At 42.6% G+C, this 26,249-nt stretch overlaps 2 protein-coding genes across 4 annotated transcripts; one reads left to right on the top strand and one right to left on the bottom strand.

Moving 5' to 3' along the window:
* Nucleotides 1-11,281, top strand: chmp2ba (charged multivesicular body protein 2Ba). Its single transcript, XM_041844598.2, has 6 exons — nucleotides 1-171; nucleotides 3,295-3,386; nucleotides 5,293-5,487; nucleotides 6,602-6,704; nucleotides 6,907-7,013; nucleotides 8,804-11,281. The coding sequence occupies exons 1-6, from the start codon at nucleotides 138-140 to the stop codon at nucleotides 8,915-8,917; spliced, it is 645 nt and encodes a 214-aa protein (XP_041700532.1). The 5' UTR covers nucleotides 1-137; the 3' UTR covers nucleotides 8,918-11,281.
* On the bottom strand, nucleotides 9,433-10,755 carry LOC121536934. Of its 3 annotated transcripts, XM_041844596.2 has the most exons (3): nucleotides 10,309-10,755; nucleotides 9,643-10,094; nucleotides 9,505-9,561 (listed from the first exon to the last, which is right to left on the bottom strand). In XM_041844596.2, the coding sequence occupies exons 1-3, from the start codon at nucleotides 10,753-10,755 to the stop codon at nucleotides 9,531-9,533; spliced, it is 930 nt and encodes a 309-aa protein (XP_041700530.1). In that variant the 3' UTR covers nucleotides 9,505-9,530. The 3 variants fall into 3 exon arrangements, with proteins under 3 accessions (XP_041700527.1, XP_041700530.1, XP_041700529.1); XM_041844593.2 differs by having other exon boundaries at nucleotides 9,433-9,561; nucleotides 9,643-10,755; XM_041844595.2 differs by having other exon boundaries at nucleotides 9,531-10,094.
* Nucleotides 11,282-26,249: the final 14,968 nt, after the last annotated feature.

The raw sequence follows: 26,249 nt of genomic DNA, 5'->3' as shown, positions 1-26,249 counted from the left end.
GCTGTCATGTGAGGCTGGGGAAACAGTTCGACCAGGAAATCTCCGTTTGTTGATAGGGTTATAGTTTAGCTGGTGACCGTCGGGGAGCAGATAAGTTGTTTTTAGTAAAACAAGGTTTTAGTTTTCATTTGTTCGCCATGGCATCTCTATTCAAGAAGAAGACAGTCGACGGTAAGTTTGTTTTCCGCTGATTGTAGGATTGTAACAAATTAACAAAGTTGTTTGAATTGGTGAGCGCCAGTGCGCTACTAACGGCATCATCTACTGAACAAGCCTGTTTTACCAGTTTAACTGATACCAGTTTAAAAAGTCAAGATTCATGTTTATGTTACGAAATCAACATTGGTCAACGTGGAATCATCTAAAGGTAGATTGTGTGTTAATGAGGATTAGCTGAAATTAACAGGCTATTTATAAACTGGCTGCCTGAAACTAGACATACAATTCCACGTGTCTGTGTATTAGTGAAGGTAGCTGGTAAAGTTGTTTTAAAAAAACTGTGTTCTGTGTGTCACGATTTATGACCATCGTGTAACTGGTGAACAGGTACAGTGTAGCTGTAGACATTGTTACATTGTTCAATTGATGTGATGATGCGATGATGCTGTCTACACTATGTTCAAGTGTTACTTTGTAATTTACCTGCTGACTGCAACAGAGAATTCCATGAGGAACAGCATCTAGCAGTGTAAGTCCTGTAAGAAAGCTTTGTTCAGGTTTAGACAGAACTAGTGAGAGAATCATGTGATCCATAGATACTGATGTTGAATGATTGCGTTACTTCATTCTGTTAATTAAAAGACAGCTGGATATAGGTTATGTTGACAATAGTCTGCTCCAGTCCCTCTACTGCCCCAATCCCCCACACAATGGCTCGTTAAGTGATGATCATGTCTAGATTTCCATTCGGCTCACAGAGTTGTCAAACATGATGCAAGAGTAAACAAAGTCATCAGTCAATACACACAACAGTGATAATTAGGTATGTGTGTGAGAGAGAGAGAGAGAGAGAGCGAGCTCAGGCTGCCTGTAGCTTTTAATGCTGCTGACACTTTGAAAATGTAGCAATATGTTGAACGAAGAACCCCAAAATATAGATTTTCAGGTCTCTTGAAATATATATTTTATCTCAATGTGCCTTACCTCGATAACGAAGGTTAAGAAAATAAAGAGGAAGAAATGTCTCCATCTTATAAATACTGGGCCTAATGCCTATCAGTTAAAATGGCTCCATCTTATAAATACTGGGCCTAATGCCTATCAGTTAAAATGTCTTGCTTAATGGCCATCAACCTTACAAGGTCAAAATGCAATAACCCTTCGGGCTATTTAGAAAATATAATGCATCAATTATATCTAAATCACTAATTACTTTATTAAACAAAAACATATTGCAAGTTTCCATCTAATTCAATTGCAAATGTATCTCATTTAATATGAATAAGTTATTCCGTGACAACAGTGTCATTGATAAAGAATATTCACTTACTGTAATTGTACTGTACCTTTATTCAAGGTCAGATAGTTGATAGGATATCTCCTCTTCTCCTTCTCTCCTCTCTCTCTGGGCATGGTGTGCCAAGGTTGCCCGATGTTGAGAAGCAGTGGCATCCTATGGTAGGGCGTGTAGTGGCGTGCGGGGGTGCGATGGCGGGCGGAGGTTAGCTGGTGGAGTTTTATAGATTATTACCCCACCCTCTTTTAGACGTTGTCAATACGTCACCCTGTACGTAGGTACTACGTTTAACTCTCACAAGTGGTCCAGCTCTCTGTCTATTACGTTTTGGGGGAGATGAGGCCACTGGTACCTATAGCAAGGATATTCACTATTTTATTTTATTTTTTGTCAACATTTGTACTTTAGGGTAATTGTATAAGATTGAGAGCCTATTAATCTGCAAAAACATTTATTAAACTTTTCTGCAGTCTGGATATATATATATATATATAATTTCTCTATCACTTTCACCATGCATTTTCCTCTAAAAGCTTGACATGCTTTACAACAACACAACTTTCATTGCTGCCATCCTTCAGTTTGGACTGTTACTGCAGGAATGATATTCTCTAACACACACCCCCCAAAAAATCCTCATATTGTTTTGAAATGTTTTATTTATACTTTTCTTTAGTTTTGAGGAAAACCCTTCTTTTAAGAAAAGTAAGCTAGTGTTCTTTGAATATCTAGCATTTGATCCAGTAGTGAAACAGAGGGTCAACAGAGGGTCAAGTTAGAGGTTGTGTTAGAGCTACTGGTACCCACTCCACTGTAGAGGTCATCTCTGGCAGTACTCTGGCTCTGGTGAAGGAGTCCAGTGCAATGGTTTAGGGTTTATTGTATCAGCTTGTAGACTGCCCAAGCTTACTATGTCTGCATGTGCGTGTCTGCGGTAACCTTAGGGCTAATAGCAGTGTAGGGGACCGGGTCCTCTACCCAAATATGCGAGGTGGGATGGCAGGGACACATTCACAGCAGGGTGTGTGTGTGTGTGTGTGTGTGTGTGAGAGAGAGAGAGGCAGTTTGCAGGAAATTGCTAGGACAGTAGTGTGCCCTTGCCTCCAGACATGCCTGGTCTCTGGGACTGCTCTCCCCCAAACTCATAAACCACTGCTGGGTGTGTGTCTTAGGGACTGCTCCTGTATGACTATCTCTTTTCCACTTCATTTCATGCTTGTGCCTATATTGTCCCCTTGATGCTACACTTCAGTGGTTTTATCCTGCCTTAAAACGTGGATTCTTCTTTTTTGTTTTTATTGCTGTTGTATGTATCAAATCAGGAGCCTGGTGCGTTTTTATTGGAAACCGTTGAAATAAGACACCACATAGTTTACCCTGCCTACATTTCTAAAAGTATAAATAATATGTTCCGAAGGGATATTTTTAGTCTGGGTCTATCTGAAGTATGAAATATCTCGATAAGAGTTAAATGATGAGCATCTCTTTAGTGTTGGTCCCTCTGTACATTAAGAAATAATCAAGTTTTATCGTGTACAGTTGAGTCTGGTATTTTGAGCATGGTGTGTGTGACGGATTGTGTTATACACACGCCATGTCGGGGTAATGGATAGTGTGTGAGGCAGGGATGGTTTAGATTCCAGACTCAGCCCTGTTAATGAGGAATGTCCAGAGCTATTGTCCCTGTCTATCTACCCGTGTGAACAGAATGGTACTGTGCTTCTATAGCTAAACAGAAAGCGTAGCTCAATGCCCAGCATAACTGTATGAATGAGTTGTATGTCATAAATAAATAAATAAATAAATATCTCCTTTGTTTTCTGTATCCTCTCTCTCAGATGTTATAAAGGAACAAACTAAGGAGCTTCGCGGTACTCAGAGACAGATCACTAGAGACAGAGCTGCTCTGGAGAAACAAGAGAAACAAATGGTGAGACACACACACACACACACACAACTCACCCTATGAAGTGCTGGTAGGACTGAGCCAGGTTTTAGTTTCTCAGTAGATCCTTTTCCTTAGATTGCTGCTGATTGCATCAAACGTGTGTAAATGACTGTAGGCTAATCCTGCTTCATCCTACCTCCACTCGCATCCCTTTCCTGCGCTGTCTGATAGGCCTACAGGCTGCTTAGCTAACGGCTGGGATAGAAAGGACAGGATTGGACAGGTAGAATAGCTACAGGGGAGAGAGGAGGTAGAACACACACAGTCACAATAGGACTGTGTGAACAGCAGAATAGAACATTTCCCCTCCATTTCCTCCTATGTCAGAAGGATGAAAGGAAGAGTGGTGGCTCGTTGTTGTTTTAAGTAAACATCACACAGGCCATAATTACCTCCCAAGGGACCAGCTTTTTATTACTCATTAATATTTCTCCTAATTAATTTAGTTTTTATCTAGTTATCTTTGTTGTTGGTCTGAAAAAATATATATTCTCTAAGAAGAGGAAGTGACCTATATTACAGTTTAGCATAAATGTATTTGTGCCACACACACACACACACACACACACACACACACACACACACACACACACACACACACACACACACACACACAGCTTTCCCTGTCTCTGTTTGCTCTTCCTCTGCTGGGGCTGCTGTAGTTGCTGTGCTGGGAGACTCCTCATTATTATTAGACTCACTAACACAGAGACTACTGGGCCTTTCAGCACGCACCCCAAAAACAACTGATGTCAACATTATTATCACTAACACAGAGACTACTGAGCCTTTCAGCACGCGCCCCAAAAACACAACAGCACAGTTTCGAAAATAATATTTTCTTCTTTCAACCAGATATAGTATCTATATTATTCAGCACTGTGTGTGTAATGCTTTGAATTTATAGCCAATTTATTCTATAGAACAACTTGGTTCATTATTCAGATGAAAAGGAACATGTTTTGTCACTTATCTACCTGAAATATTGCCCTGGTCCAGTGAACATTAGATCAGTCTGTCTCTATGTACATTGTTACTCTGTGTGATAGCATCATCTATCTGTCAGTTTTAGCTCTTGCCTCTCTCTCGTTCTCTCTCTCTCTGAGGCAGTATAACATCAGTAATAAGCTCACATCAGCAACACTCATCATCCCAGTCAGTCAACACTAAAACTCAGCTACATCAGCCTAGATTCCCACTGTTAAATATTTACAGTGTCATTTTTGCTTTATGGCAGATATCAAAAAGAAGCATCATTATTAAGATGCTTAGGTCTTATATTTGTCTATTCTTAACATGAATCTACTTAGCAGGCAGACAGACAGCACCTGTGTGTGTTTCAGAGGGGAATGTAATGGGCCTGTAATGGTAATGTGCTTACTCAGCTGTTTAGCAGAGCTCTGTACCGGAGGAGGAGACTGGAGCACTTCACAATCAGCCTAATGGCAGTTTAACCCTCATACACACTGGCAGAGGGAGGGGGTGGAGGATTTGGGAATATTATTCCGGTAAACTGTAATGATGATCATTAATAAATTGTTGTTTTCAGGTCTGGCTCTTCAGAACAAACACACATACACACAGACATAGGGCTGCAGCTGAATCTGTACTGTTTCCCAGGGGACATGGACAGCCTTGCGGTGTGTTTCCTCAGGGCGAGAGTCTGTTTTCATGTGTTTACCGAAGCTAAGAGAGGCTGGTAGCTCACAGGTGTTTAGACCATCGCCAAATCATACTATTTACACTGTTTACACTCTAACAGGGCTCTCTGGGGAACCTGATGTATATGTATTGTATGTATTTATGTAACAGTATGTTTGTGAATGAGTGTAGTGAAGTTGCCTGTTTACAGCTCCCCCTTGATAATCCTGTTCCTTCCCTCTTGTAGGAGATGGAGATCAAGAAGATGGCTAAGTCTGGGAACCGCGAGGCGTGTAAGATCCTGGCCAAGCAGCTGGTCCAGCTGAGGAAGCAGAAGAACAGGACCTACGCCGTCAGTTCAAAGGTCACCTCCATGTCCACACAGACCAAGGTCATGAACTCCCAGATGAAGATGGCTGGAGCCATGTCTGCTACGGCTAAGGTAAAGAGCACCACACACCTGCGTGCATTCACACACACATTCAGACAGCCACGCACACCATCACATATTGGATGTTGGGCCTCCAAAGGTTAGAGCATTTTCTTATTGTATAGTAGCTCCACACTCACCATACATCTATGTGTTTCTGTGTGTCTGGGTAAATGAGGCTGAAAGCAGACCCACTAACCCAGTTAAAACATTCAAACGGCTTCTCCAAAAACAGCAGAAGAGTTCAAAGGATTCTTCTCCTCTCTTGAGTGTGTAATAATTAGTGTCTTAGTCTGTCTATATTTCCTGTCATCCCCCTCAGGATGGTAATGCTTGTCTGACTGGGTGGAGATCCTCCATCCTACACCTGTTTACAGCTCAGACACACAGATGACATCCTTACACATCTTAGCTGTTATCAATTAGGCTTCCGGTCATGTTTAAAGCAGCATATCTAATTAGCCCAGTTATATGACTATATTAGCCCGTCATGTTTAGAGCTTGGAACGTGAACTAGTTACAGTCACTAAGTATTTATTAATGTTGTTATTAATGTATTAATGATCAATCTTTTTTTTCTTATTCAAAGCTGTCAATTAATCATAATCAGGATGGTGATTAGCTCTAACAAAGTGATGAAATTAACGTGTTTAGGGAAAACAGCTCACTGTGTTTTAGGGAAAACAGCTCACAATTCTGAGGTGGTAGTATGTAACTGAATGTGTGCACCCTATGGCTCCTGCAACTCTGGGATAAGGCAATTTGTCTTCATTGTGGAGGAGAAAATACTAACTTTTCACCAAAAAGCCCAAACCAGCCTCATCTATGTATAGAGACACACCACTATGCGGCTGCAGAGAGACCCACTATAAACAAACACACACTCAAACAGTTTGGGAACAATATGCAAATGACATCTAATTGGAGGCAGTGTGTGCAGCTCGTTTGGCTGTTTTAGGCTCCACAGTGAAACTAGGCCATGGCTGTGCCAACACACAGGAAGAAGAGGCAGATTCCCTCTGTGTGTTGATAATGTGCGTACATGCTCTGGGAGTTGTGTATTGTCTGTGCGGTATGTTGTAGTAGTATTTGTGTTGTAACTCTTGTGTGTCTGTGTGTTGTCCAGACGATGCAGACGGTGAACAAGAAGATGGATCCTCAGAAGACCCTCCAGACCATGCAGGACTTCCAGAAGGAGAACATGAAGATGGGCATGACAGAGGACATGAGTAAGACCTGCTGCCATTGGCTTTATAGCCTAGGATTTAAATATTTAAAAGATGCACAATAGTAACAGGAAAAAAAACTGTCTTTTTTTCCCCCACAGCTTTTAACAGTAAACTGACTAGTACCTCTGGCTCTCTACCTCTCTCTCTGTCTGCCCCCCCTCTCCCTCTTTACTCCCCTCCCTCCCTCCCTCCCTCCCTCCAGTCAACGATACGTTAGATGAGATATTTGACGAGTCAGGGGATGAGGAAGAATCTCAGGACATTGTGAACCAGGTTCTGGACGAGATTGGCATTGAGATCTCTGGAAAGGTAAGACCTATTGCCCTATACCATACCCCAGTCACTTCCCTCTATATGCAGTCCTCTGGAAAGGTAAGAGATAGTCCTGTACCATCTCAAAGCCTTTTCCATCTGGATGCTGTGAGGTGCAGATAGATAGACAGACAGACAGGCAGACAGCTGGAGGAGAGGGGGATAGCCCTTAGCCTGCCAGTTCTTATGGGAAGAAAGTATGTAGATTGTGCCTGCATGAGAGGCCATTACAGTGGCTGTCTCCATCTGGCAGAGAACCCACTCCCCCTGGGGGACAACATGTGCTACTACACCACCACCGCTCTAAATGCAGAAGAGCTACTGTACTGTGTGTGTTGTAAGCACGGCTGGCCCGCTCATTAGGCAGGATTAGGCAGCCACCTATGGTGGCAGATTGACAAGTGTGGCATTTTCCGAGCTAAACTGACCAAGACACACCTCCATCAACACATAAAATCTCACATCATTTTGCCCAAAAACAATGACAATTTCTCTCAGTGGCAGTGGCATATGGGCTTTTTAGGTGAGCGCTGATGCCGCCCTGTGATAAGCAGTGCCCACTTTGTCAAAATATTTTGCTTGTCCATTCCCAGCTTGCCTATCCAGGGTGCTGTTGGAGAGATGCATCGCTGCAGTGCTCCACCAATGTTCTGTCAAAAAAATTATCTAACATAAATCATGTAGCAGATATAGGATATGGTAGAAAGAGTATGTGGCCTTTTCTGTAGCCTACAGGCTGGAGATAAAATGTATGACAATGTAATGAGACAGACACTTTTTACATCATGCCTAACCTAAATGGTGCTCAATTAAATGGCGCTCAATTAAATAGAAAATGCGCTGTCATGTTAACATATCCTAAAAACAGGACAGGTCAAAGTAAAATGGACAATATGGAATGGACAATCACAACTGTTGTCCAGGAGTTTCACCCTCATGATCAGTGGTTTCAAGTTTGTATCTGTCAATTATTGACAAGCTGATCATAGTGAAAAAGAAAATAGTTCTGCATTTCCCGATGTGTAAACACATTGCAAATAGGCTCATGATAACTCCTGATAAAGTTGGGTAGCTGATATTCAGAGCTTAATTAGCCAAATTGATTAGTCACAGGAACCAGGACTAATAAAGCCACAAGGATGGGCATTCATAAAATTCCATTGTGGGCTGACATAGTAGGCTACACCCCAGTAAGCACGGACCGACGACGACGCCTTTTGGACTTCTTTTTTCGGTGCAGTCCGGACCGGCCTTGATTTCAACATCCACGGACATTGATTTTTGGTCCGATCCGGGCAAAATCTGAACGAATCATAGACATCTATGTTTGCTTCAGATTTTGTCCGGTCTGGACCAGCCTTGATTTGTCCCAAACATAGACGTCTATAAATTACATTCAGAAACAAAAATGAGCCTGATTTCAACATCCGGAAAATACGTATTTTCAACTTTCATTCAGAACCGAAAATGAACCTGATTTCAACGTCCGGAAAATATGTATTTTTCAACGTCCGGAAACTACGCCTTTTCAATGTCCTGGAAAACTTATTTTAAACATACGGAAACTACCTTTTCACCTTTTAATCAGAACCTACATTTAACCTAACTTCAACGTCTGGAAAATACGTCTTTTAGACATATTTTCAACGTAATTTTGCTTACTGGGACTATTCTAGTTTTGTGGGGGTGGCATTTTTTGGTCTTGCCTAGGGTGGCAGAACAGCAAGGACCGGCCCTGGTTGCAAGCCCAGTGTCAGTGTTAAGCTGTTGTAATGTGTGTGTTTCAGATGGTGAGAGCCCCAGCAGCAGGGAAGAATCTCCCCACTGCCTCTCCTAAACGGAAAACACAGATCTCTGACGACGAGATAGAGAGACAGCTCAGAGCACTGGGAGTGGACTAACACATACATACACACACACACACACCATGGGCTAGGCCTGTGTACTAGCAGGCTGGTGGTCCATGTGTCGGAGACTGGGAGACTGTGGCTGGTTATGAATATGTAATGACTAAATGATGGAATAATATAATAATGTGTTATTATGACCCAAACTACAATCTGCTGAAGGATGGGATCTTTATGTACATACAGACAGTTGACTCCGGTGACCTCTATGTGTACATGGGAGGACCAATCCTGTGGGAGGATGAAGTAGTGATGGTTGTTCTCTGTGCTCTCACATCTTTAGGTACAGTACTATAGATGCTTGTGATGTCATAGACTACTGACAATGTGTCTGTCTAGTACCACTGACATTAACTCTAGGAGCTACTGACAATGCTTGACTTTTTCCACTAATTAACATTTTGCATGAGAATCTATGGAATCAGCTGGACCAAACTGGGTATCAGTTAGGGACATAGATTCAGTTTGACACAATAACTTGTGAAATAATAATCTAATGCTAATTCAAACTAATAATCATAAACTTGATATATCAAGTAATGGTTACTTTTAATTGCTTGTTTTGTACTACTGAGTTGTACTCTAATTTGAAGATATTGTCTGTGTCTTAGTTGATCTCTGTGTCCTTTCTTTCTGATGTGGGATGGAACCAGCAGTCTGTGTCCTGTCTTTCTGATGTGGGATGGAACCAGCAGTCTGTTGTGTCCTGTCTTTCTGATGTGGGATGGAACCAGCAGTCTGTGTCCTGTCTTTCTGATGTGGGATGGAACCAGCAGTCTGTTGTGTCCTGTCTTTCTGATGTGGGATGCAACCAGCAGTCTGTTGTGTCCTGTCTTTCTGATGTGTGATGGAACCAGCAGTCTGTCTGTCCTGTCTTTCTGATGTGGGATGGAACCAGCAGTCTGTATGTCCTGTCTTTCTGATGTGGGATGGAACCAGCAGTCTGTTGTGTCCTGTCTTTCTGATGTGTGATGGAACCAGCAGTCTGTCTGTCCTGTCTTTCTGATGTGTGATGGAACCAGCAGTCTGTCTGTCCTGTCTTTCTGATGTGTGATGGAACCAGCAGTCTGTCTGTCCTGTCTTTCTGATGTGTGATGGAACCAGCAGTCTGTCTGTCCTGTCTTTCTGATGTGTGATGGAACCAGCAGTCTGTCTGTCCTGTCTTTCTGATGTGTGATGGAACCAGCAGTCTGTCTGTCCTCCTCATCTCTCTTTTCTGATGTGGGATGGAACCAGCAGTCTGTTGTGTCCTGTCTTTCTGATGTGGGATGGAACCAGCAGTCTGTGTCCTTTCTTTCTGATGTGGGATGGAACCAGCAGTCTGTTGTGTCCTGTCTTTCTGATGTGTGATGGAACCAGCAGTCTGTCTGTCCTGTCTTTCTGATGTGGGATGGAACCAGCAGTCTGTATGTCCTGTCTTTCTGATGTGGGATGGAACCAGCAGTCTGTTGTGTCCTGTCTTTCTGATGTGTGATGGAACCAGCAGTCTGTCTGTCCTGTCTTTCTGATGTGTGATGGAACCAGCCGTCTGTCTGTCCTATCTTTCTGATGTGTGATGGAACCAGCAGTCTGTCTGTCCTGTCTTTCTGATGTGTGATGGAACCAGCAGTCTGTCTGTCCTGTCTTTCTGATGTGTGATGGAACCAGCAGTCTGTATGTCCTGTCTTTCTGATGTGTGATGGAACCAGCAGTCTGTCTGTCCTGTCTTTCTGATGTGTGATGGAACCAGCAGTCTGTCTGTCCTGTCTTTCTGATGTGTGATGGAACCAGCAGTCTGTATGTCCTGTCTTTCTGATGTGTGATGGAACCAGCAGTCTGTATGTCCTCCTCATCTCTCTTTTTATCTCGGCTGCTGTGCAGTTACCGTATCTGTTATTTAAGCTGTGTGCTTAAACCACACACACACACACACACACACTAGAGTGGACAAGGAGTTTGTGAAGATAACACTAATGGTTTTGTCTTCCTGTAGTTCTCTCCACCATGCTGTAAGAGCAGGTTAGGAGACAATGACATATTGTGCAATGGCAACTAAACAGCATTTAATGCAGCCTAGAATGTTCTCTCATGGTCCTTTGTGGTTTTCTAATGTGGACTGGTATAACACTGAATGCTAAAATGATTATCTTAATGATTATTACTGGAAAGTATTGAGACTGGTACACAATATTTTACATTCGTTTCTTTTCAACTTGATTTGTGGTGCAATTCAAATGTAAATAAATGAAGGTTGTTGTCACGCCTTTTATCCACCATGTACAGTATGTCAACTAATGTATGTATCCTCTGTGTTTGTACAGTTCTACTGTTTAGGGTTGATGATGGCTTTTATAATGAATAAAATCACTTCATGTACTATCTGCTGCTCAAACAATTACCTATGCCAACCACACCTCCTTCACACTTCACATCAATGGTGTTTTTATTCAGTCATTGAAGAGGACAGTCAACAGTAGAAGTCACAGACATGAAGGCCCAGAGCTGTAACTACATGTAGATGAGGCTACAGACACACAGCCACACAGCCTCCCTCCCACTGGAGAACAGAGCCATATAAACCACAGGCCGTAAATGAACATGAAGAGCACATTACGTAAGGACCCTCTCAGTGTCGGTAGTGTCTCAGGGCTCCCATCCTCTCAGACAAATGGCATAATTATACAGTACAGGGTGCATGTGCATTTATATTTGTCTGAACACAGCTCCCTCTTATTGGGCTCTCGGAAATACCAACTGCTTAATAAATCAATTAACAAATCATTCAATTTAATGCATACGACTGCACAATCCATTAATTAATCAATTGCATCTACGGTAAATAGATGAATTAAATTATATATTACTTATTTTTGATAAATCAACCAGGTACCGAATGATTGATTGTAAGACAATGACAAGCACTTTTGAGTCCAACTCTACACTTATGCTACTCTATAATGTCTCCAGTATGCTACAGGGAGACAGGTGCTTATCTATCATCATCTAAATCAGCTCCTCTCCTCTCCTCACTGTTGGTTTGAATGTATTTATTCATGGAAACACAAAGAAATCAGTAAGTATGAAAAATGACATAAAACTGGGACAGCGGGTTTTGATTTCTTAATAATCAAAATGTCTGCGAATGTCTGTATATAGTCTTCTCTCTCTCTGGGTTTGAAGATACTGTATCTCCGACTCGAGAACACAAATCCGTCAATAAATTAGGTTTTCACATACATAGTCATTCAGTTTCATATATTACATTTCAGATAAACAGATCATGATAAAGACATTGGAATATATTCCCATCATTAGTTTTTACAACTACCAGACATGGAATCAAATTATTATACAGTGGTTTAGGCACTTCTGGGATAAATAGTAGTAGGCTGCAGGCACTACAAGTACAATATGCTTTTGGTCCAGTAAAGGAATGAGGTGACACCAGAACTCAAGTTCTCTTGGTCTTAGAGGTTAGATAGGAGTTAGAGGTCAGGGGTTAAGGTTATCTACAGCAGAGTTTCCTAAACTCGGTCCTGGACAGGTAGGACTGTCCTTCGTCTGGTAGGAGCTGTTGTGGAGGCTGCTCTTAACCCGTTTCTCTCATTGCCGTGGGTTACAGAACCAGACCTGGACCACCTCCTTTTCCAGGTGAAGCCCCTCAGCCATGTGGGCGATCTCCTGAGAGGAGGGCTTGATCTTCTCCCAGAAACTACACTGGGGGGACTGTGGCTCGGAGAGCACGACCCCCACCCAGATCATGCTCTGGAAATGTATACAGACAAGGAAACTAAAGAGATTGAGACAGAGAAACATCAACCGTGATACCAGCTACAGCCACTAGAGGGGAGTGTATCTGTATTAATGTTTAAGGTTGTGCTGTGTGTGTGTGTGTGTGTGTGTACCTTGCAGTGTGTTTGCTCCATTAACCATGTTGGGTTGCAGGACACTGCAGGTCTGGAGGATTCTGGCCTAAGATATACTGGCAGACAGCATCTTCTGAGCTAGGGAGGAAATCATCATCACCATCAGCATCGTCATCAGAGGGGGAGTGAGGGAGAGAGACCTTAGATCAGTTTAGACATGGCTTTTCGTTGCACCCATGTAAGTATATTTTTAAGTGTCCATGGGTGCACCTGTTTCTGAAAAACTGCATTGAGTGATAGCGATAAAACTGTGCTTGGTTTCCATTCTTTGTAGAAGCTGTAGTTTTGAATTAGATAATTACATTCCACATAGTGTGGGTTCATTTTCAATGATGATGTCAGAACATTTGATCTCAATCAGCAGGTGTTGTGTTCTTCTGGTGAATTATTGTCTCATGGTGAATGTGGACTGTTAATTTATCTTACTACAGTAATAATTATCTACAGACAGACACAGCAGGGACAATGAGCTGATTAGATACATTTACATAATTTAAATGCATTTAAACAAATGACTACTTGTCTTTGGAATTTCTCCTTCCCTGCTTGATGTACTTTGACTCACATTAGATTGGATTGAAACACACTCAGACAGGATGGGTATATTACAGTCCTGTAAAAAATAAATGCTTCCAAAAGTTCCAATAGGAAGGAAAATACACCATTCACATCACTGTCTGAATGTAGGCTTCAGTGTGTTCAATGGTAGTAGGCTGTTAATCAGAATACTGACTGAATCTTATAATAAATTGTGCAAGCATTACTGTTCAGATGCAGGCCAAAATCGTCATCCTCAGCTGTTGAGTAAGATGTGTGTGTGTGCATGTGCATGCACGTGTGAGGGAGTAAGTTAATACATTCCTGTCACTCTGCAGCCCAGATAGCAAAGCATGACCAAACACAACTGTTAGGAGACTGGAAATGGTTTAGAGAGATAGAAATAAGCGGTTATCACAGGTTAGGTCTCAGAGGTTATGGGTTAGCGGTGGGGGTGAGAGGACACCATGTTGTGTGTGGAGGCGGAGGAGGGCAGGCAGTCAGCAGCATAGGCGTGGTGAAGGAGTCAGAGCTGAACGCCTGGCATGACATTACAATGATCACACGACCTCCTTGCTACCTGGACAGGATAAAGTAGATAGACCTTTGCTCTGCTCTGCTCTCTTCTCCTCCTCTCTGCTCTCTTCTCATCTGCTCTCCTCTGCTCTCCTCTCTTCTCCTCCTTTCATCCTCTCCTTTCCTCTGTTCTCCTTCTCTCTCCTCTCCTCTGCTCACACTGCTCTCCTCTGCTCTCCTCCCCTCCCCTCTTCTCTCCTCTCCTCTTAGCCATTCTAAGGTAGGTGGTGGGGGTGAGAGGTTACCTGCGGACACCATGTTGTGTGTGGAGGCGGAGGAGGGCAGGCAGTCGGCAGCGTAGGCGTGGTGCATGAGGAGTGGCAGGGAGTCTCCTGCCAGGGTGGTGAAGGAGTCCGAGCTGAATGCCTGGCATGACATCACGATAATCACATAACCTGATTGCTACCTGGACAGGATCAAGTAGATAGACTTCCTCTGGTTCTGCTCTGCTCTCCTCTCCTCTCATCATCTCTCCTCTCCAATTCCCTCTCCTTCCCTCTCATCTGGTCTCCTCTGCTCTCTTCTCCTCCTCTCTCCTCTCCTTTTTTCTCCTCTGCTATACGCTGCTATCCTCTCTTCTCCTTCTCCCTCCTCTCCTCTCCTCTCCTTCTCTCTTCTCTCCTCGCACTGCTCTCCTTTGCTCCCCTACCCTCTGCTCGCCTCATAGCCGTTTTCAGGTAGGCACTCAGGTGCTGACTTCTCTTTTCTGCCCTATACAGGTAAAAGCTGCTCTGCTTGGCTGGTGCCCCTCTCCTCTAGGCTACACAGGTATACGCTCAGGTGGACAGGTCTCAGGAGGGCTCTCCACATTCTCCAGGCAGCACAGAAAATTGGTAACTCTCTGGGTCTCTCCCTCTCCCTTCTCTCTCAATCACTTTGTTTCTCTCTCTCTGGGTCTCTCTATTTATTTTCTATTTGTATAATATGGATGTATGTTGTGAGCACCAGCCTCAAACTTTGCTAGGGTAACATTTGTAAAGACAGAATAGTCATGAGTGCTACTATAAAAAGAAGGCACACTGCATATATCAATAGTATCATAAAGACTTCACTAGGCACCATATAATGTAATATCAATTATTCCAACAAACATCTGAACAAAACCAAATTCCACGCTAATTTCTAAAACATACACATCTACAGGATAGGTTTTAAACATGAGCTGTTTCATACATTTATACTTTATTTTTGAGCTTTCTAGCAATGTCCCTCTCTGCAGAACTGAATACTAGAAAACTTTAGAAAACACTAGAAACTTCTAGCAATAAATTTGATTTTACCGTGATTGATCTGGTTTGTGGTGAAAGCTGCAAAGTGTATGTTCGTAACTGTGTGTGTTTGTGTTTTTGTTTTTACTATTGTTGTGGGGACCAGATTTCAAGACAAGTGGGGACATTTCGCTGGACCCCACAAGGAAAAAGGCTATTTTAGGCTCAGGGGTTAGAATTAAGGTTAGGTTTAGGGTTAGTGTTAGGTTAGGGGTTTGTGGTTAAGGTTAGGTTAAGGGTTAGTGTTTAGGGAAAATAGGATTTTAAATGGGAATCAACTGTTTGTTCCGCACAAGGATAGTAAAACAAACGTGTGTGTGTTTTGTAAACTCTAACCGTCTGTCCGGTGGTTAGAGTGTGGAGAGGATGTGGCTGGCTCTCTGTATGTTAACTGTGTTTTGCATGACAGAAGTCATGATCTCTGATTAGTAGTTAATCTGGAGACGTGTGCCTGCGTGTGTCTCTGGCCCTGAATCACTCTGCTGGAGAAAATATTTAAGTCCAATTATTGTTTTTGCGACTATTAAAGCGAGAGTTAAACCAGTGAAGTCACAATGTTGTTTAAGAGACATTAAGCTGTTGTTGTAGGAGCAGTAGGTGAGCTGATGCAGTGTTTCCCCTATATTCATTTAGCAGAGGCTAAATTGTTGGCGCCACTCCAAAAAATATGATAAAAAGTCAATACATTTTGGGATGATAATTGCTTGAAATTACCTATAAAACTATGATTATTCTCTCTGCCCCTGTCACGTTCGTTTAAGGACGGGTCAGACCAAGGCGCAGCGTGAAATGCATACATGTTTATTTTAACGATAAACACACGAACAAAACAACGTAACGTGAAGTCCTCAGGCTGAACACAATACAGGCCTCTACACGGAACAAGAACCCACAACTAATGATTGGGGATCATACTTTAGTAGCCTGTTGGCAATCAGAGACAACGAGTGACAGCTGCCTCTGATTGGGAATCACACCTGGCCACACAACCTAGAAAGAGAACATAGAAAATACAACGTAGAACTCCACACCCTGACTCAACATACAAGAGTCCCATACGTCAGGGTGTGACAGCCCCATGACAACATGTGTAGAATTGAAGGAAATTAGCTTTCAAACAGCAAAACATTTTCACTGCAGCCAAGAGGAGGGCTTCCAAAATGTTTGTCGGAGACTGCGCAATTGGCCATGCCCACTACCCCGCCCACCACCTAAGCCCCATTTTGTTCCAGAAAAACGTATATTTGTAGCATTTCATACATTGAGTCCTTTGGGGCATTTCTATTAGGTAGATGCAGATGGGCAACCCTATGCTTCAACATATTTATTTAAAGCAGCTATGCTGCATCAGTTGGGTTACATGTTATAATGCCTTTAATGGGAAAATGGCAACATAATCTAATTTTCATTCATTTTGGAGTAGAATGTCATTTAAAAAAGTCACCAGAAGTGACCATCTCACAGTCATTCTACAACAACAACAAAAATACGGGGGTGCATGGCCCAGAACCCCCCAGCAACCTCCCCACACTAATATGGCCCGGACCCCCCCCAGCAACCTCCCCACACTAATATGGCCCGGACCCCACCTCGCTAACTTTGCCACCACTGCTGAAAAAAATCCTATGGGAAACACTAGTTGATGTCACCACCTACCCAGAAGGTAGAGCATAATGTGGGCATGCTCCAACCTGCCTCATAACACCACAAGGACCTTGAAGCAATACTGCTGTACCATGATAGATCACATTGCTTTGTAGAGCTTAGAATACAAGCAGTGAACAAACAATAGAATGCCATTTTTACTGTCAGAAGTGATAAATCATGGTTTATCCCTATGCCTTTGGCAAGGTGTTTAGCTGGGGTTCAACTGTGTATGTGCATGCATCTGTGTGTGTGTCAGTGTTGGGGAGTAGTGAAATACATGTAGTTCAACTAGTAATTTACAGTGAGGGGAAAAAAGTATTTGATCCCCTGCTGATTTTGTACGTTTGCCCAATGACAAAGACATGATCAGTCTATAATTTTAATGGTAGGTTTATTTGAACAGTGAGAGACAGAATAACAACAAAAAAATCCAGAAAAATGCATGTCAAAAATGTTATAAATTGATTTTCATTTTAATGAGGGAAATAAGTATTTGACCCCTCTGCAAAACATGACTTAGTACATGGTGGCAAAACCCTTGTTGGCAATCACAGAGGTCAGACGTTTCTTGTAGTTGGCCACCAGGATTGCACACATCTCAGGAGGGATTTTGTTCCACTCCTCTTTGCAGATCTTCTCCAAGTCATTAAGGTTTCGAGGCTGACGTTTGGCAACTCGAACCTTCAGCTCCCTCCACAGATTTTCTATGGGATTAAGGTCTGGAGACTGGCTAGGCCACTCCAGGACCTCAATGTGCTTCTTCTTGAGCCACTCCTTTGTTGCCTTGGCCGTGTGTTTTGGGTAATTGTCATGCTGGAATACCCATCCACTACCCATTTTCAATGCCCTGGCTGAGGGAAGGAGGTTCTCACCCAAGATTTGACGGTACATGGCCCCGTCCATCGTCCCTTTGATGCGGTGAAGTTGTCCTGTCCCCTTAGCAGAAAAACACCCCCAAAGCATAATGTTTCCACCTCCATGTTTGACGGTGGGGATGGTGTTCTTTGGGTCATAGGCAGCATTCCTCCTCCTCCAAACACGGCGAGTTGAGTTGATGGCAAAGAGCTCGATTTTGGTCTCATCTGATCACAACACTTTCACCCAGTTCTCCTCTGAATCATTCAGATGTTCATTGGCAAACTTCAGACGGGCCTGTATATGTTCTTTCTTGAGCAGGGGGACCTTGCGGGCGCTGCAGGATTTCAGTCCTTCACGGCGTAGTGTGTTACCAATTGTTTTCTTGGTGACTATGGTCCCAGCTGCCTTGAGATCATTGACAAGATCCTCCCGTGTAGTTCTGGGCTGATTCCTCACCATTCTCATGATCATTGCAACTCCACGAGGTGAGATCTTGCATGGAGCTCCAGGCCGAGGGAGATTGACAGGTCTTTTGTGTTTCTTCCATTTGCGAATAATCGCACCAACTGTTGTCACCTTCTCATCAAGCTGCTTGGCGATGGTCTTGTAGCCCATTCCAGCCTTGTGTAAGTCTACAATCTTGTCCCTGACATCCTTGGAGAGCTCTTTGGTCTTGGCCATGGTGGAGAGTTTGGAATCTGATTGATTGATTGCTTCTGTGGACAGGTGTCTTTTATACAGGTAACACGCTGAGATTAGGAGCACTCCCTTTAAGAGTGTGCTCCTAATCTCAGCTCGTTACCTGTATAAAAGACACCTGGGAGCCAGAAATCTTTCTGATTGAGAGGGGGTCAAATACTTATTTCCCTCATTAAAATGCAAATCAATTCATAACATTTTCGACATGCGTTTTTCTGGATTTTTTTGTTGTTATTCTGTCTCTCACTGTTCAAATAAACCTACTACTAAAATTATAGACTGATCATGTCTTTGTCAGTGGGCAAACGTACAAAATCAGCAGGGGATCAAATACTTTTTTCCCTCACTGTATCTTCACTTTGCAGTAGCTTGGTGGTAGTTAATAACTTTTTTGCAATGTAGTGGTGTAGCTAACTACTGGAACTACACACTACTTTTTTTGCAAAAATAAAATATGGGTGAAGTATGCAATAATTTCGTTTCTTTTTCAGCATTAGACCGGCTAAATTACACATTCTGTTAACATGTGACCTCAAAGTGATCTGTTCTTGCAATTTGTGGTTTGACATTTCAGATTTACATATGATATTTTTTCACGAAGTTGATTGGATGTAGTAAACTACTTTTTCAAAGTAACTTTAGTTAAGTAAACTATTTTTTTCTTAAGGGTAGCTTTAGTGTAGCTTAACTTCTTGCAGTGTGAAGTAATTGGTAGCTATGTAAACTATATTTTCAGAGTAGCTTCCCCAACACGGGTGTGTGTGTGTGTGTGTGTGTGTCCTCAGCAAGGTGTTTAGCTGTCTAACCATCTCTAGAGGAGCAGGCCCTTTAACCACAATGAATAGTCTCCGTAGTAAAGAATAATGTATTGATGGAAGGAGCTGGATCCTTGGAGCAGAGAGAGAGCGAGAGAAAGATAAATAGAGAGAATACTGGAGAGAGGAGAGGCAGGGTAAAAACAGGGGTTAGGGAGGATAAAAACAGGGGTTAGGGAGGGTAAAGAGAGGGGTTAGGGAGGGTAAAGAGAGGGGTTAGGGAGCTGTGAAGAGGAGCCTTTCCCATGGGGGAGACACAGACTCCCAACCTAATTAGCGATCGGACCATGAGCAGGCAGGGCCCTGTCCCCAGCACCTGCCCTGCTCCGACCCCTCACTGAAACACATACGCACACACAGCCTGATCTACCAGAGCAGTGGGAACAGGACACATACACGTCTTCTCACAGGTTACAGGAAGTGCATTGGTGGTGATTCCTAAGTCAGTTTATATGGCATTTTACTGTGTTTGGTTTGTCCTTCTGTCACTTTGGAAATACTTATTTTTTTGTGAAACAGTAGAGTACAGTAGAACACACCAAGTAAATAACTAAGAAAGTAACATTTCTGGATAATTATCAATAGAGAATGCCATCTTAGCCTTCTTTTTGTATGTCTTTCCTGCTAAAGTTAGCACATACAGTCGTGGTCAAAAGTTTTGAGAATGACAAGTATTGGTATTCACAAAGTTCGCTGCTTCAGTGTTATGAGATATTTTTGTCAGACGTTACTATGGTATACTGAAGTATAATTACAAGCATTCCATAAGTGTCAAAGGCTTTTATTGACAATTCCATTAAGTCTATGCAAAGAGTCAATATTTGCAGTGTTGACCCTTCTTTTTCAAGACCTCTGCAATCCGCCCTGGCATGCTGTCAATTAACTTCTGGGCCACATCCTGACAGAGGCAGCCCATTCTTGCATAATCAATGCTTGGAGTTTGTCAAAATTTGTGGGGTTTTGTTTGTCCACCCGCCTCTTGAGGATTGACCACAAGTTCTCAATGGGATTAAGGTCTGGGGAGTTTCCTGGCCATGGACCCAAAATGTCGATGTTTTGTTCCCCGAGCCACTTAGTTATCACTTTTGGCTCATGGCAAGGTGCTCCATCATGCTGGAAAAGGCATTGGTCGTCACCAAACTGTTCTTGGATGGTTGGGAGAAGTTGCTCTCGGAGGATGTGTTGGTACCATTCTTTATTCATGGCTGTGTTCTTAGGCAAAATTGTGAGTGAGCCTACTCCCTTGGCCGAGAAGCAACCCCACACATGAATGGTCTCAGAATGCTTTACTGTTGGCATGACACAGGACTGATGGTAGTGCTCACCTTGTCTTCTCCGGACAAGGTGTTTTCCGGATGCCCCAAACAATCGGAAAGGGGATTCATCAGAGAAAATGACTTTACCCCAGTCCTCAGCAATCCAATCCCTGTACCTTATGCAGAATATCAGTCTGTCCCTGATGTTTTTCCTGGAGAGAAGTGGCTTCCTTGCTGCCCTTCTTGACACCAGGCCATCCTCCAAAAGTCTTTGCCTCACTGTGCGTGCAGATGCACTCACACCTGCCTGCTGCCATTCCTGAGCAAGCTCTGCACTGGTGGTGCCCCGATCCCGCAGCTGAATCAACTTTAGGAGACGGTCCTGGCGCTTGCTGGACTTTCTTGGGCGCCCTGAAGCCTTCTTCACAACAATTGAACCTCTCTCCTTGAAGTTCTTGATGATCCGATAAATGGTTGATTTAGGTGAAATCTTAATAGCAGCAATATCCTTGCCTGTGAAGCCCTTTTTTGTGCAAAGCAATGATGACGGCACGTGTTTCCTTGCAGGTAACCATGGTTAACAGAGGAAGAACAATGACTTCAAGCACCACCCTCCTTTTAAAGCTTCCAGTCTGTTATTCTAACTCAATCAGCATGACAGAGTGATCTCCAGCCTTGTCCTCGTCAACACTCTCACCTGTGCTAACGAGAGAATCACTGACATGATGGCAGCTGGTCCTTTTGTGGCAGGGCTGAAATTCAGTAGAAATGTTTTTTGGGGATTAAGTTCATTTTCATGGCAAAGAGGGACTTTGCAATTAATTGCAATTCATCTGATCACTCTTCATGACATTCTGGAGTATATGCAAATTGCCATCATCAAAACTGAGGCAGCAGACTTTGTGAAAATTAGTATTTGTGTCATTCTCAAAACGTTTGACCACGACTGTACTCTAGTTAAACAAGCAAGAAGGTAAATGCTCCAATTTTTTGTTTTGTTTTAATTTTATTCTTAATATATTTAATATCTTATTTATTTTAGGGGGTAGATCAGCTTGAATATTGCAGATAGACAATGCTCTATTGGATACTGAGCAAAGGAAACTCTCTATTACCACAGAAACCTTCCAACCACCCCAATGAAGAGACCAGTCAAGGGGAGTGAACAATAAAAACAAGCAAGGAGACCACTGAGCCATAGTCTACATTTAAAACTTTTAAAGCAAAGTTCCCCTGGGGAAGTGTAGAACGTTATCAGAATATGACCAATCAGTCCATCAGGGCATATTTATTTTATTTATCTTTCTTTTTCTCTTTCCTTTGTAGCTACAGTTCCATACATCCCAGACACTGTACACCATCAGTCTGAACACTCTCTCTGCTCCCTCTGAAATACGGCACTGGTATATACAGTATATCTGACTGGTAATATATTTATCGGACTCAATGCTAAATGTTTAAAAATCAATATCAATATACAGTACACTACGAACACACCCGAATCCCCTCTCTCTCCATAGTTATAGCTGTCTGGTTACTACAGTTTACTGATAGGCTTTCTCTCTGTCGACTACATACACTGCTACAGCTAACAATGTTATCATGATAATGCCAAGAATTCACTGTAGGGTCATATCTTTATAGACATGAAAGTAAACATGCACAGGAAACTAATGACAGGACAGCACTAATGACAGGACTTGTGACGGCTGTTTGATTCAGACCAGGGACCGGGGACAGGAGGACTGGGTCTTTATACTGGTCAGGCTGGGGATGATGATAAGGGACAGGGATGTGATCAGCTCTTTGAAATGGTCCAGTGCTGATACTGTAGGCCTGGGCTCATTTGAACAGGCTGGTTCTTTCAGACAGAGACCAGGAGGACAATGTATCAATGCTATTTTTGCCTAGGGTCGGGTTTACAAGATTAGTGGGGTGGTGGGCGGAGAGGAGAGTTTCTGATCAGAGACGTAAAACAGTCTCCAAACCTGCACTGATCCATCCACAATAATAATAAAATAATAATAATAATAGATTGTATTTTGCGGATGCCTTTCAAGACACTCAAGGACATCGTACATTAAATGTAGGCCTACATAAAATCAATTGCAGTACATAAAATCAAGTGCATCAATCAAAAGCGCAATTTAAAAGCAAAGGACAAGACGAACAGGACAGATAAAAAAAGAGGAGGGAGCGGTTGGGTAGAGGATACAGACCTGTGTTAGGGTAAAGGTTTAGGGGGTAGGGTTGGGAATAGGATACAGACCTGTGTTAGGGTAAAGGTTTAGGGGGTAGGGTTGGGAATAGGATACAGACCTGTTTTAGGGTAATGGTTTAGGGGGTAGGGTTGGGAATAGGATACAGACCCGGTTTAGGGTAAGGATTTAGGTTGGGGGGACACATCGGGATGCATAGGGAAATGGGAAGGCACAGAAAAGGGGGTAGGACAGAGTCAATCATGGACGCTAAGCTATACCCACATTAATAAATACTATAGCGTATACCCGTGGTGGAATGGGGGGGGGTGACAAGGAGACCAGCATAGCGGGAGGGGGCATAGATTGGGAGAAGGTCAGAGTGGCGCAGTGGTCTCAGTTGGTAGAGCATGGCATTTGCAACGCCAGGGTTGTGGGTTCGATTCGTATGCACTCACTAACTGTAAGTCTGCTAAATGACTAAAATGTATAGGTGGGTGCCAGGTTATGGAGGGCTTGTAGGTGAGGAGGAGTGTCTGAAAGACAATGTGGGATTGAAGATCCTTCCATCTTATCATCTATCCATCCATTCATGAGTCAAGACTCAAACGTGATGGCCCCCGCCCAGGGCCGTAACCATGGTTAGAGTTTTAGTGAGGTCTGGAAGGACATTTTGAAGCTCATTTACTGCAGTTCTATACAATTAAAAAACGTTAAAATGCTATTTGGAGAACAGCAAAAACAAGCAAAAATGATCCCAGCCATTATCACCTTGGCTGCTGTAGGTTCATTCACCTCAGTCAATCTACAAACACATAGCCTATTAACTATACAATTGTAATGTTATACCCCTGAAAGGGGGAAATATTATAAATGATAAATTTATATTATAAATGACACGTAGCATCAGCGATGAAACGAAAACGTACTGTATTGTTTGCATTTTGATGGCATTTAATGTAGGCCTATAGGGAAGATAGGCCATGTGGAGATGTTCATATTGAAACATTTATATATATTGTGATGTCACGAGAGGCTGTGTCCTGGAGGGACGTTACATCCCCCTGAGGTGGCTGCAAACCCAGACAGCTATGGCTCCATCTGCTGGTATGGTCGGGAACTCCACCCCTCTATGGCCAATCTTCCCACGCAGCTGGAACAAATGAGGAGCTGATGAGCTGAAGGTTTGGGAAGGGAAGAGACACAGTCTCCAACCTGGGCTCTCTGGAGGACAAGAGTGCTGCACGTCCACTTCCATGAGGAATATAAGGATTTGGAGATACTTACCTTTGGGAAATACTCACCTTTGGATATATTCGCCTGTGGAAATACGTGAGAGACATTTGGAAGGACTTTTTGCTGGGTTGGCCACTAGCTGCAACGTGGACTACAGTAAGGCTGGGGAAAAGTTATCTGAGCGAGTGAGAATTATGATTTTGGATGTGGAAGAGACATCCCTGAACTGTTAACCCTTAAAGAGCCACAAGAGAACAGAATTTTGTTATATTTTCGTTAATTTCCCAAGACCTTTAATAAAATCCTTGTTTTGTTTGAACCTTGTCTCCTTGCACTACTTGAGCAATCCCGCTGAAAGCTGTGTAGCCTCTCGTGACGTCACAATATATTTTTTTCAGTTCCTAACTTGTTTCTTCAGGGGACCCCACATGGGGCCCCCGACCCCAAGTTTGGGAACCACTGTACTAACCTCACTCTCTGTTTCAGAGCCCTTCAACCTTATTGCAGTGCAGTAGAAGTCTCTGCTGGCAGCTAGCCACCTGACTGACTCGCATATCTATAAGCGACTGTTTACCAGTTGTGCACTCATTCTTCGAGAGTTGTTTTTTGTTTGTTTGGGGGATGTCTGTAGACACGGCAGGAGTCGCAGGGACGATTTAAAAAACTTTTGTCCAGCATCTGTTCAGCAGAGCCGACTGAGAGCTTGGGTAGTTTGTATTTATTTAAATGTAGGCTATTTGGGTCCATCTTCCCATTTTAAATCAACTAATATGGTAGCTGAATGACTAAATAAATAATTTATACCATTATGATAACATTCTGCCACCAGTAGGAGTAGTAACACCAATGATGGTTACACCAATGAGAAATGTTATGTACATGTTCTGAAATAGAGGCCACAAATGCTCAAATTTAAGGTAATCTATCCTTTTAAAATAATTTAATAAAGTGATATGATTAATCATTTTGCTAACAGTATTATTTTCGTTTATTTAAATTGAGTAACACCAAGTGAAAGTTTTGATTTAGACACACCAACTTATGAATGTAATCCTCATATTTATGACATACTTAAACTTGTAATAAGCTAATAATTATCATTACTTTAGACCTCTCCCCCTGATAACAGTTCACCACTGGAGAGAATGCTCAAGGTCGTTGTATATCTTTGTAATGAGAGATTTTCAAGGCGGTAACACCAATCACATAAAACTGAGGGACTCACATTATACTGGAAAATAAAATAGGTATTTTTTAGCATTTGTTTTTATTGATCTATACAATAAAATAAATAATTTTGTTCACTTTCTAGCATTACAAATAAAAATAAATAAATATATATACACAGTTGAAGTCAGAAGTTTACATACACTTAGGTTGGAGTCATTAAAACTCATTTTTCAACCACTCCAGAAATTTCTTTTTAACAAACTATAGTTTTGGCAAGTCGGTTCAGACATCTACTTTGTGCATGACACAAGTAATTTTTCCAACAATTGTTTACAGACAGATTATTTCACTTATAATTCACTGTATCACAATTCCAGTGGGTCAGATGTTTACATACACGAAGTTGACTGTGCCTTTAAACAGCTTGGAAAATTCCAGAAAATGATGTCATGGCTTTAGAAGCTTCTGATAGGCTAATTGACATCATTTGAGTCAATTAGAGGTGTACCTGTGGATGTATTTCAAGGCAACCTTCAAACTCAGTGCCTCTTTGCTTGACATCATGAGAAAATCAAAAGAAATCAGCCAAGACCTCAGAAAAGAAATTATAAACCTCCACAAGTCTGGTTCATCCTTGGGAGCAATTTCCAAACGCCTGAAGGTACCACGTTCATCTGTACAAACAATAGTACGCAAGTATAAACACCATGGGACCACGCAGCCGTCATCCCGCTCAGGAAGGAGACGCGTTCTGTCTCCTAGAGATGAACGTACTTTGGTGTGAAAACTGCAAATCAATCCCAGAACAACAGCAAAGGACCTTGTGAAGATGCTGGAGGAAACAGGTACAAAAGCATCTATATCCACAGTAAAACCAGTCCTATATCGACATAACCTGAAAGGCCGCTCAGCAAGGAAGAAGCCACTGCTCCAAAACCGCCATAAAAAAGACAGACTACGGTTTGCAACTGCAGATGGGGACAAAGATCGTACTTTTTGGAGAAATGTCCTCTGGTCTGATGAAACAAAAATAGAACAGTTTGCCCATAATGACCATTGTTATGTTTGGAGGAAAAAGGGGGTACTTGCAAGCCGAAGAACACCATCTCAACCGTGAAGCACGGGGGTGGCAGCATCATGATGTGGGGGTGCTTTGCTGCA

This window comes from Coregonus clupeaformis, chromosome 23 (assembly GCF_020615455.1).
Source record: "Coregonus clupeaformis isolate EN_2021a chromosome 23, ASM2061545v1, whole genome shotgun sequence".
In the NCBI taxonomy this organism is placed as follows: Eukaryota; Metazoa; Chordata; class Actinopteri; order Salmoniformes; family Salmonidae; genus Coregonus; species Coregonus clupeaformis.
The sequence above is the reverse complement of the archived record's forward strand: the minus strand, read 5'-3'. Positions and strand labels throughout refer to the sequence as shown.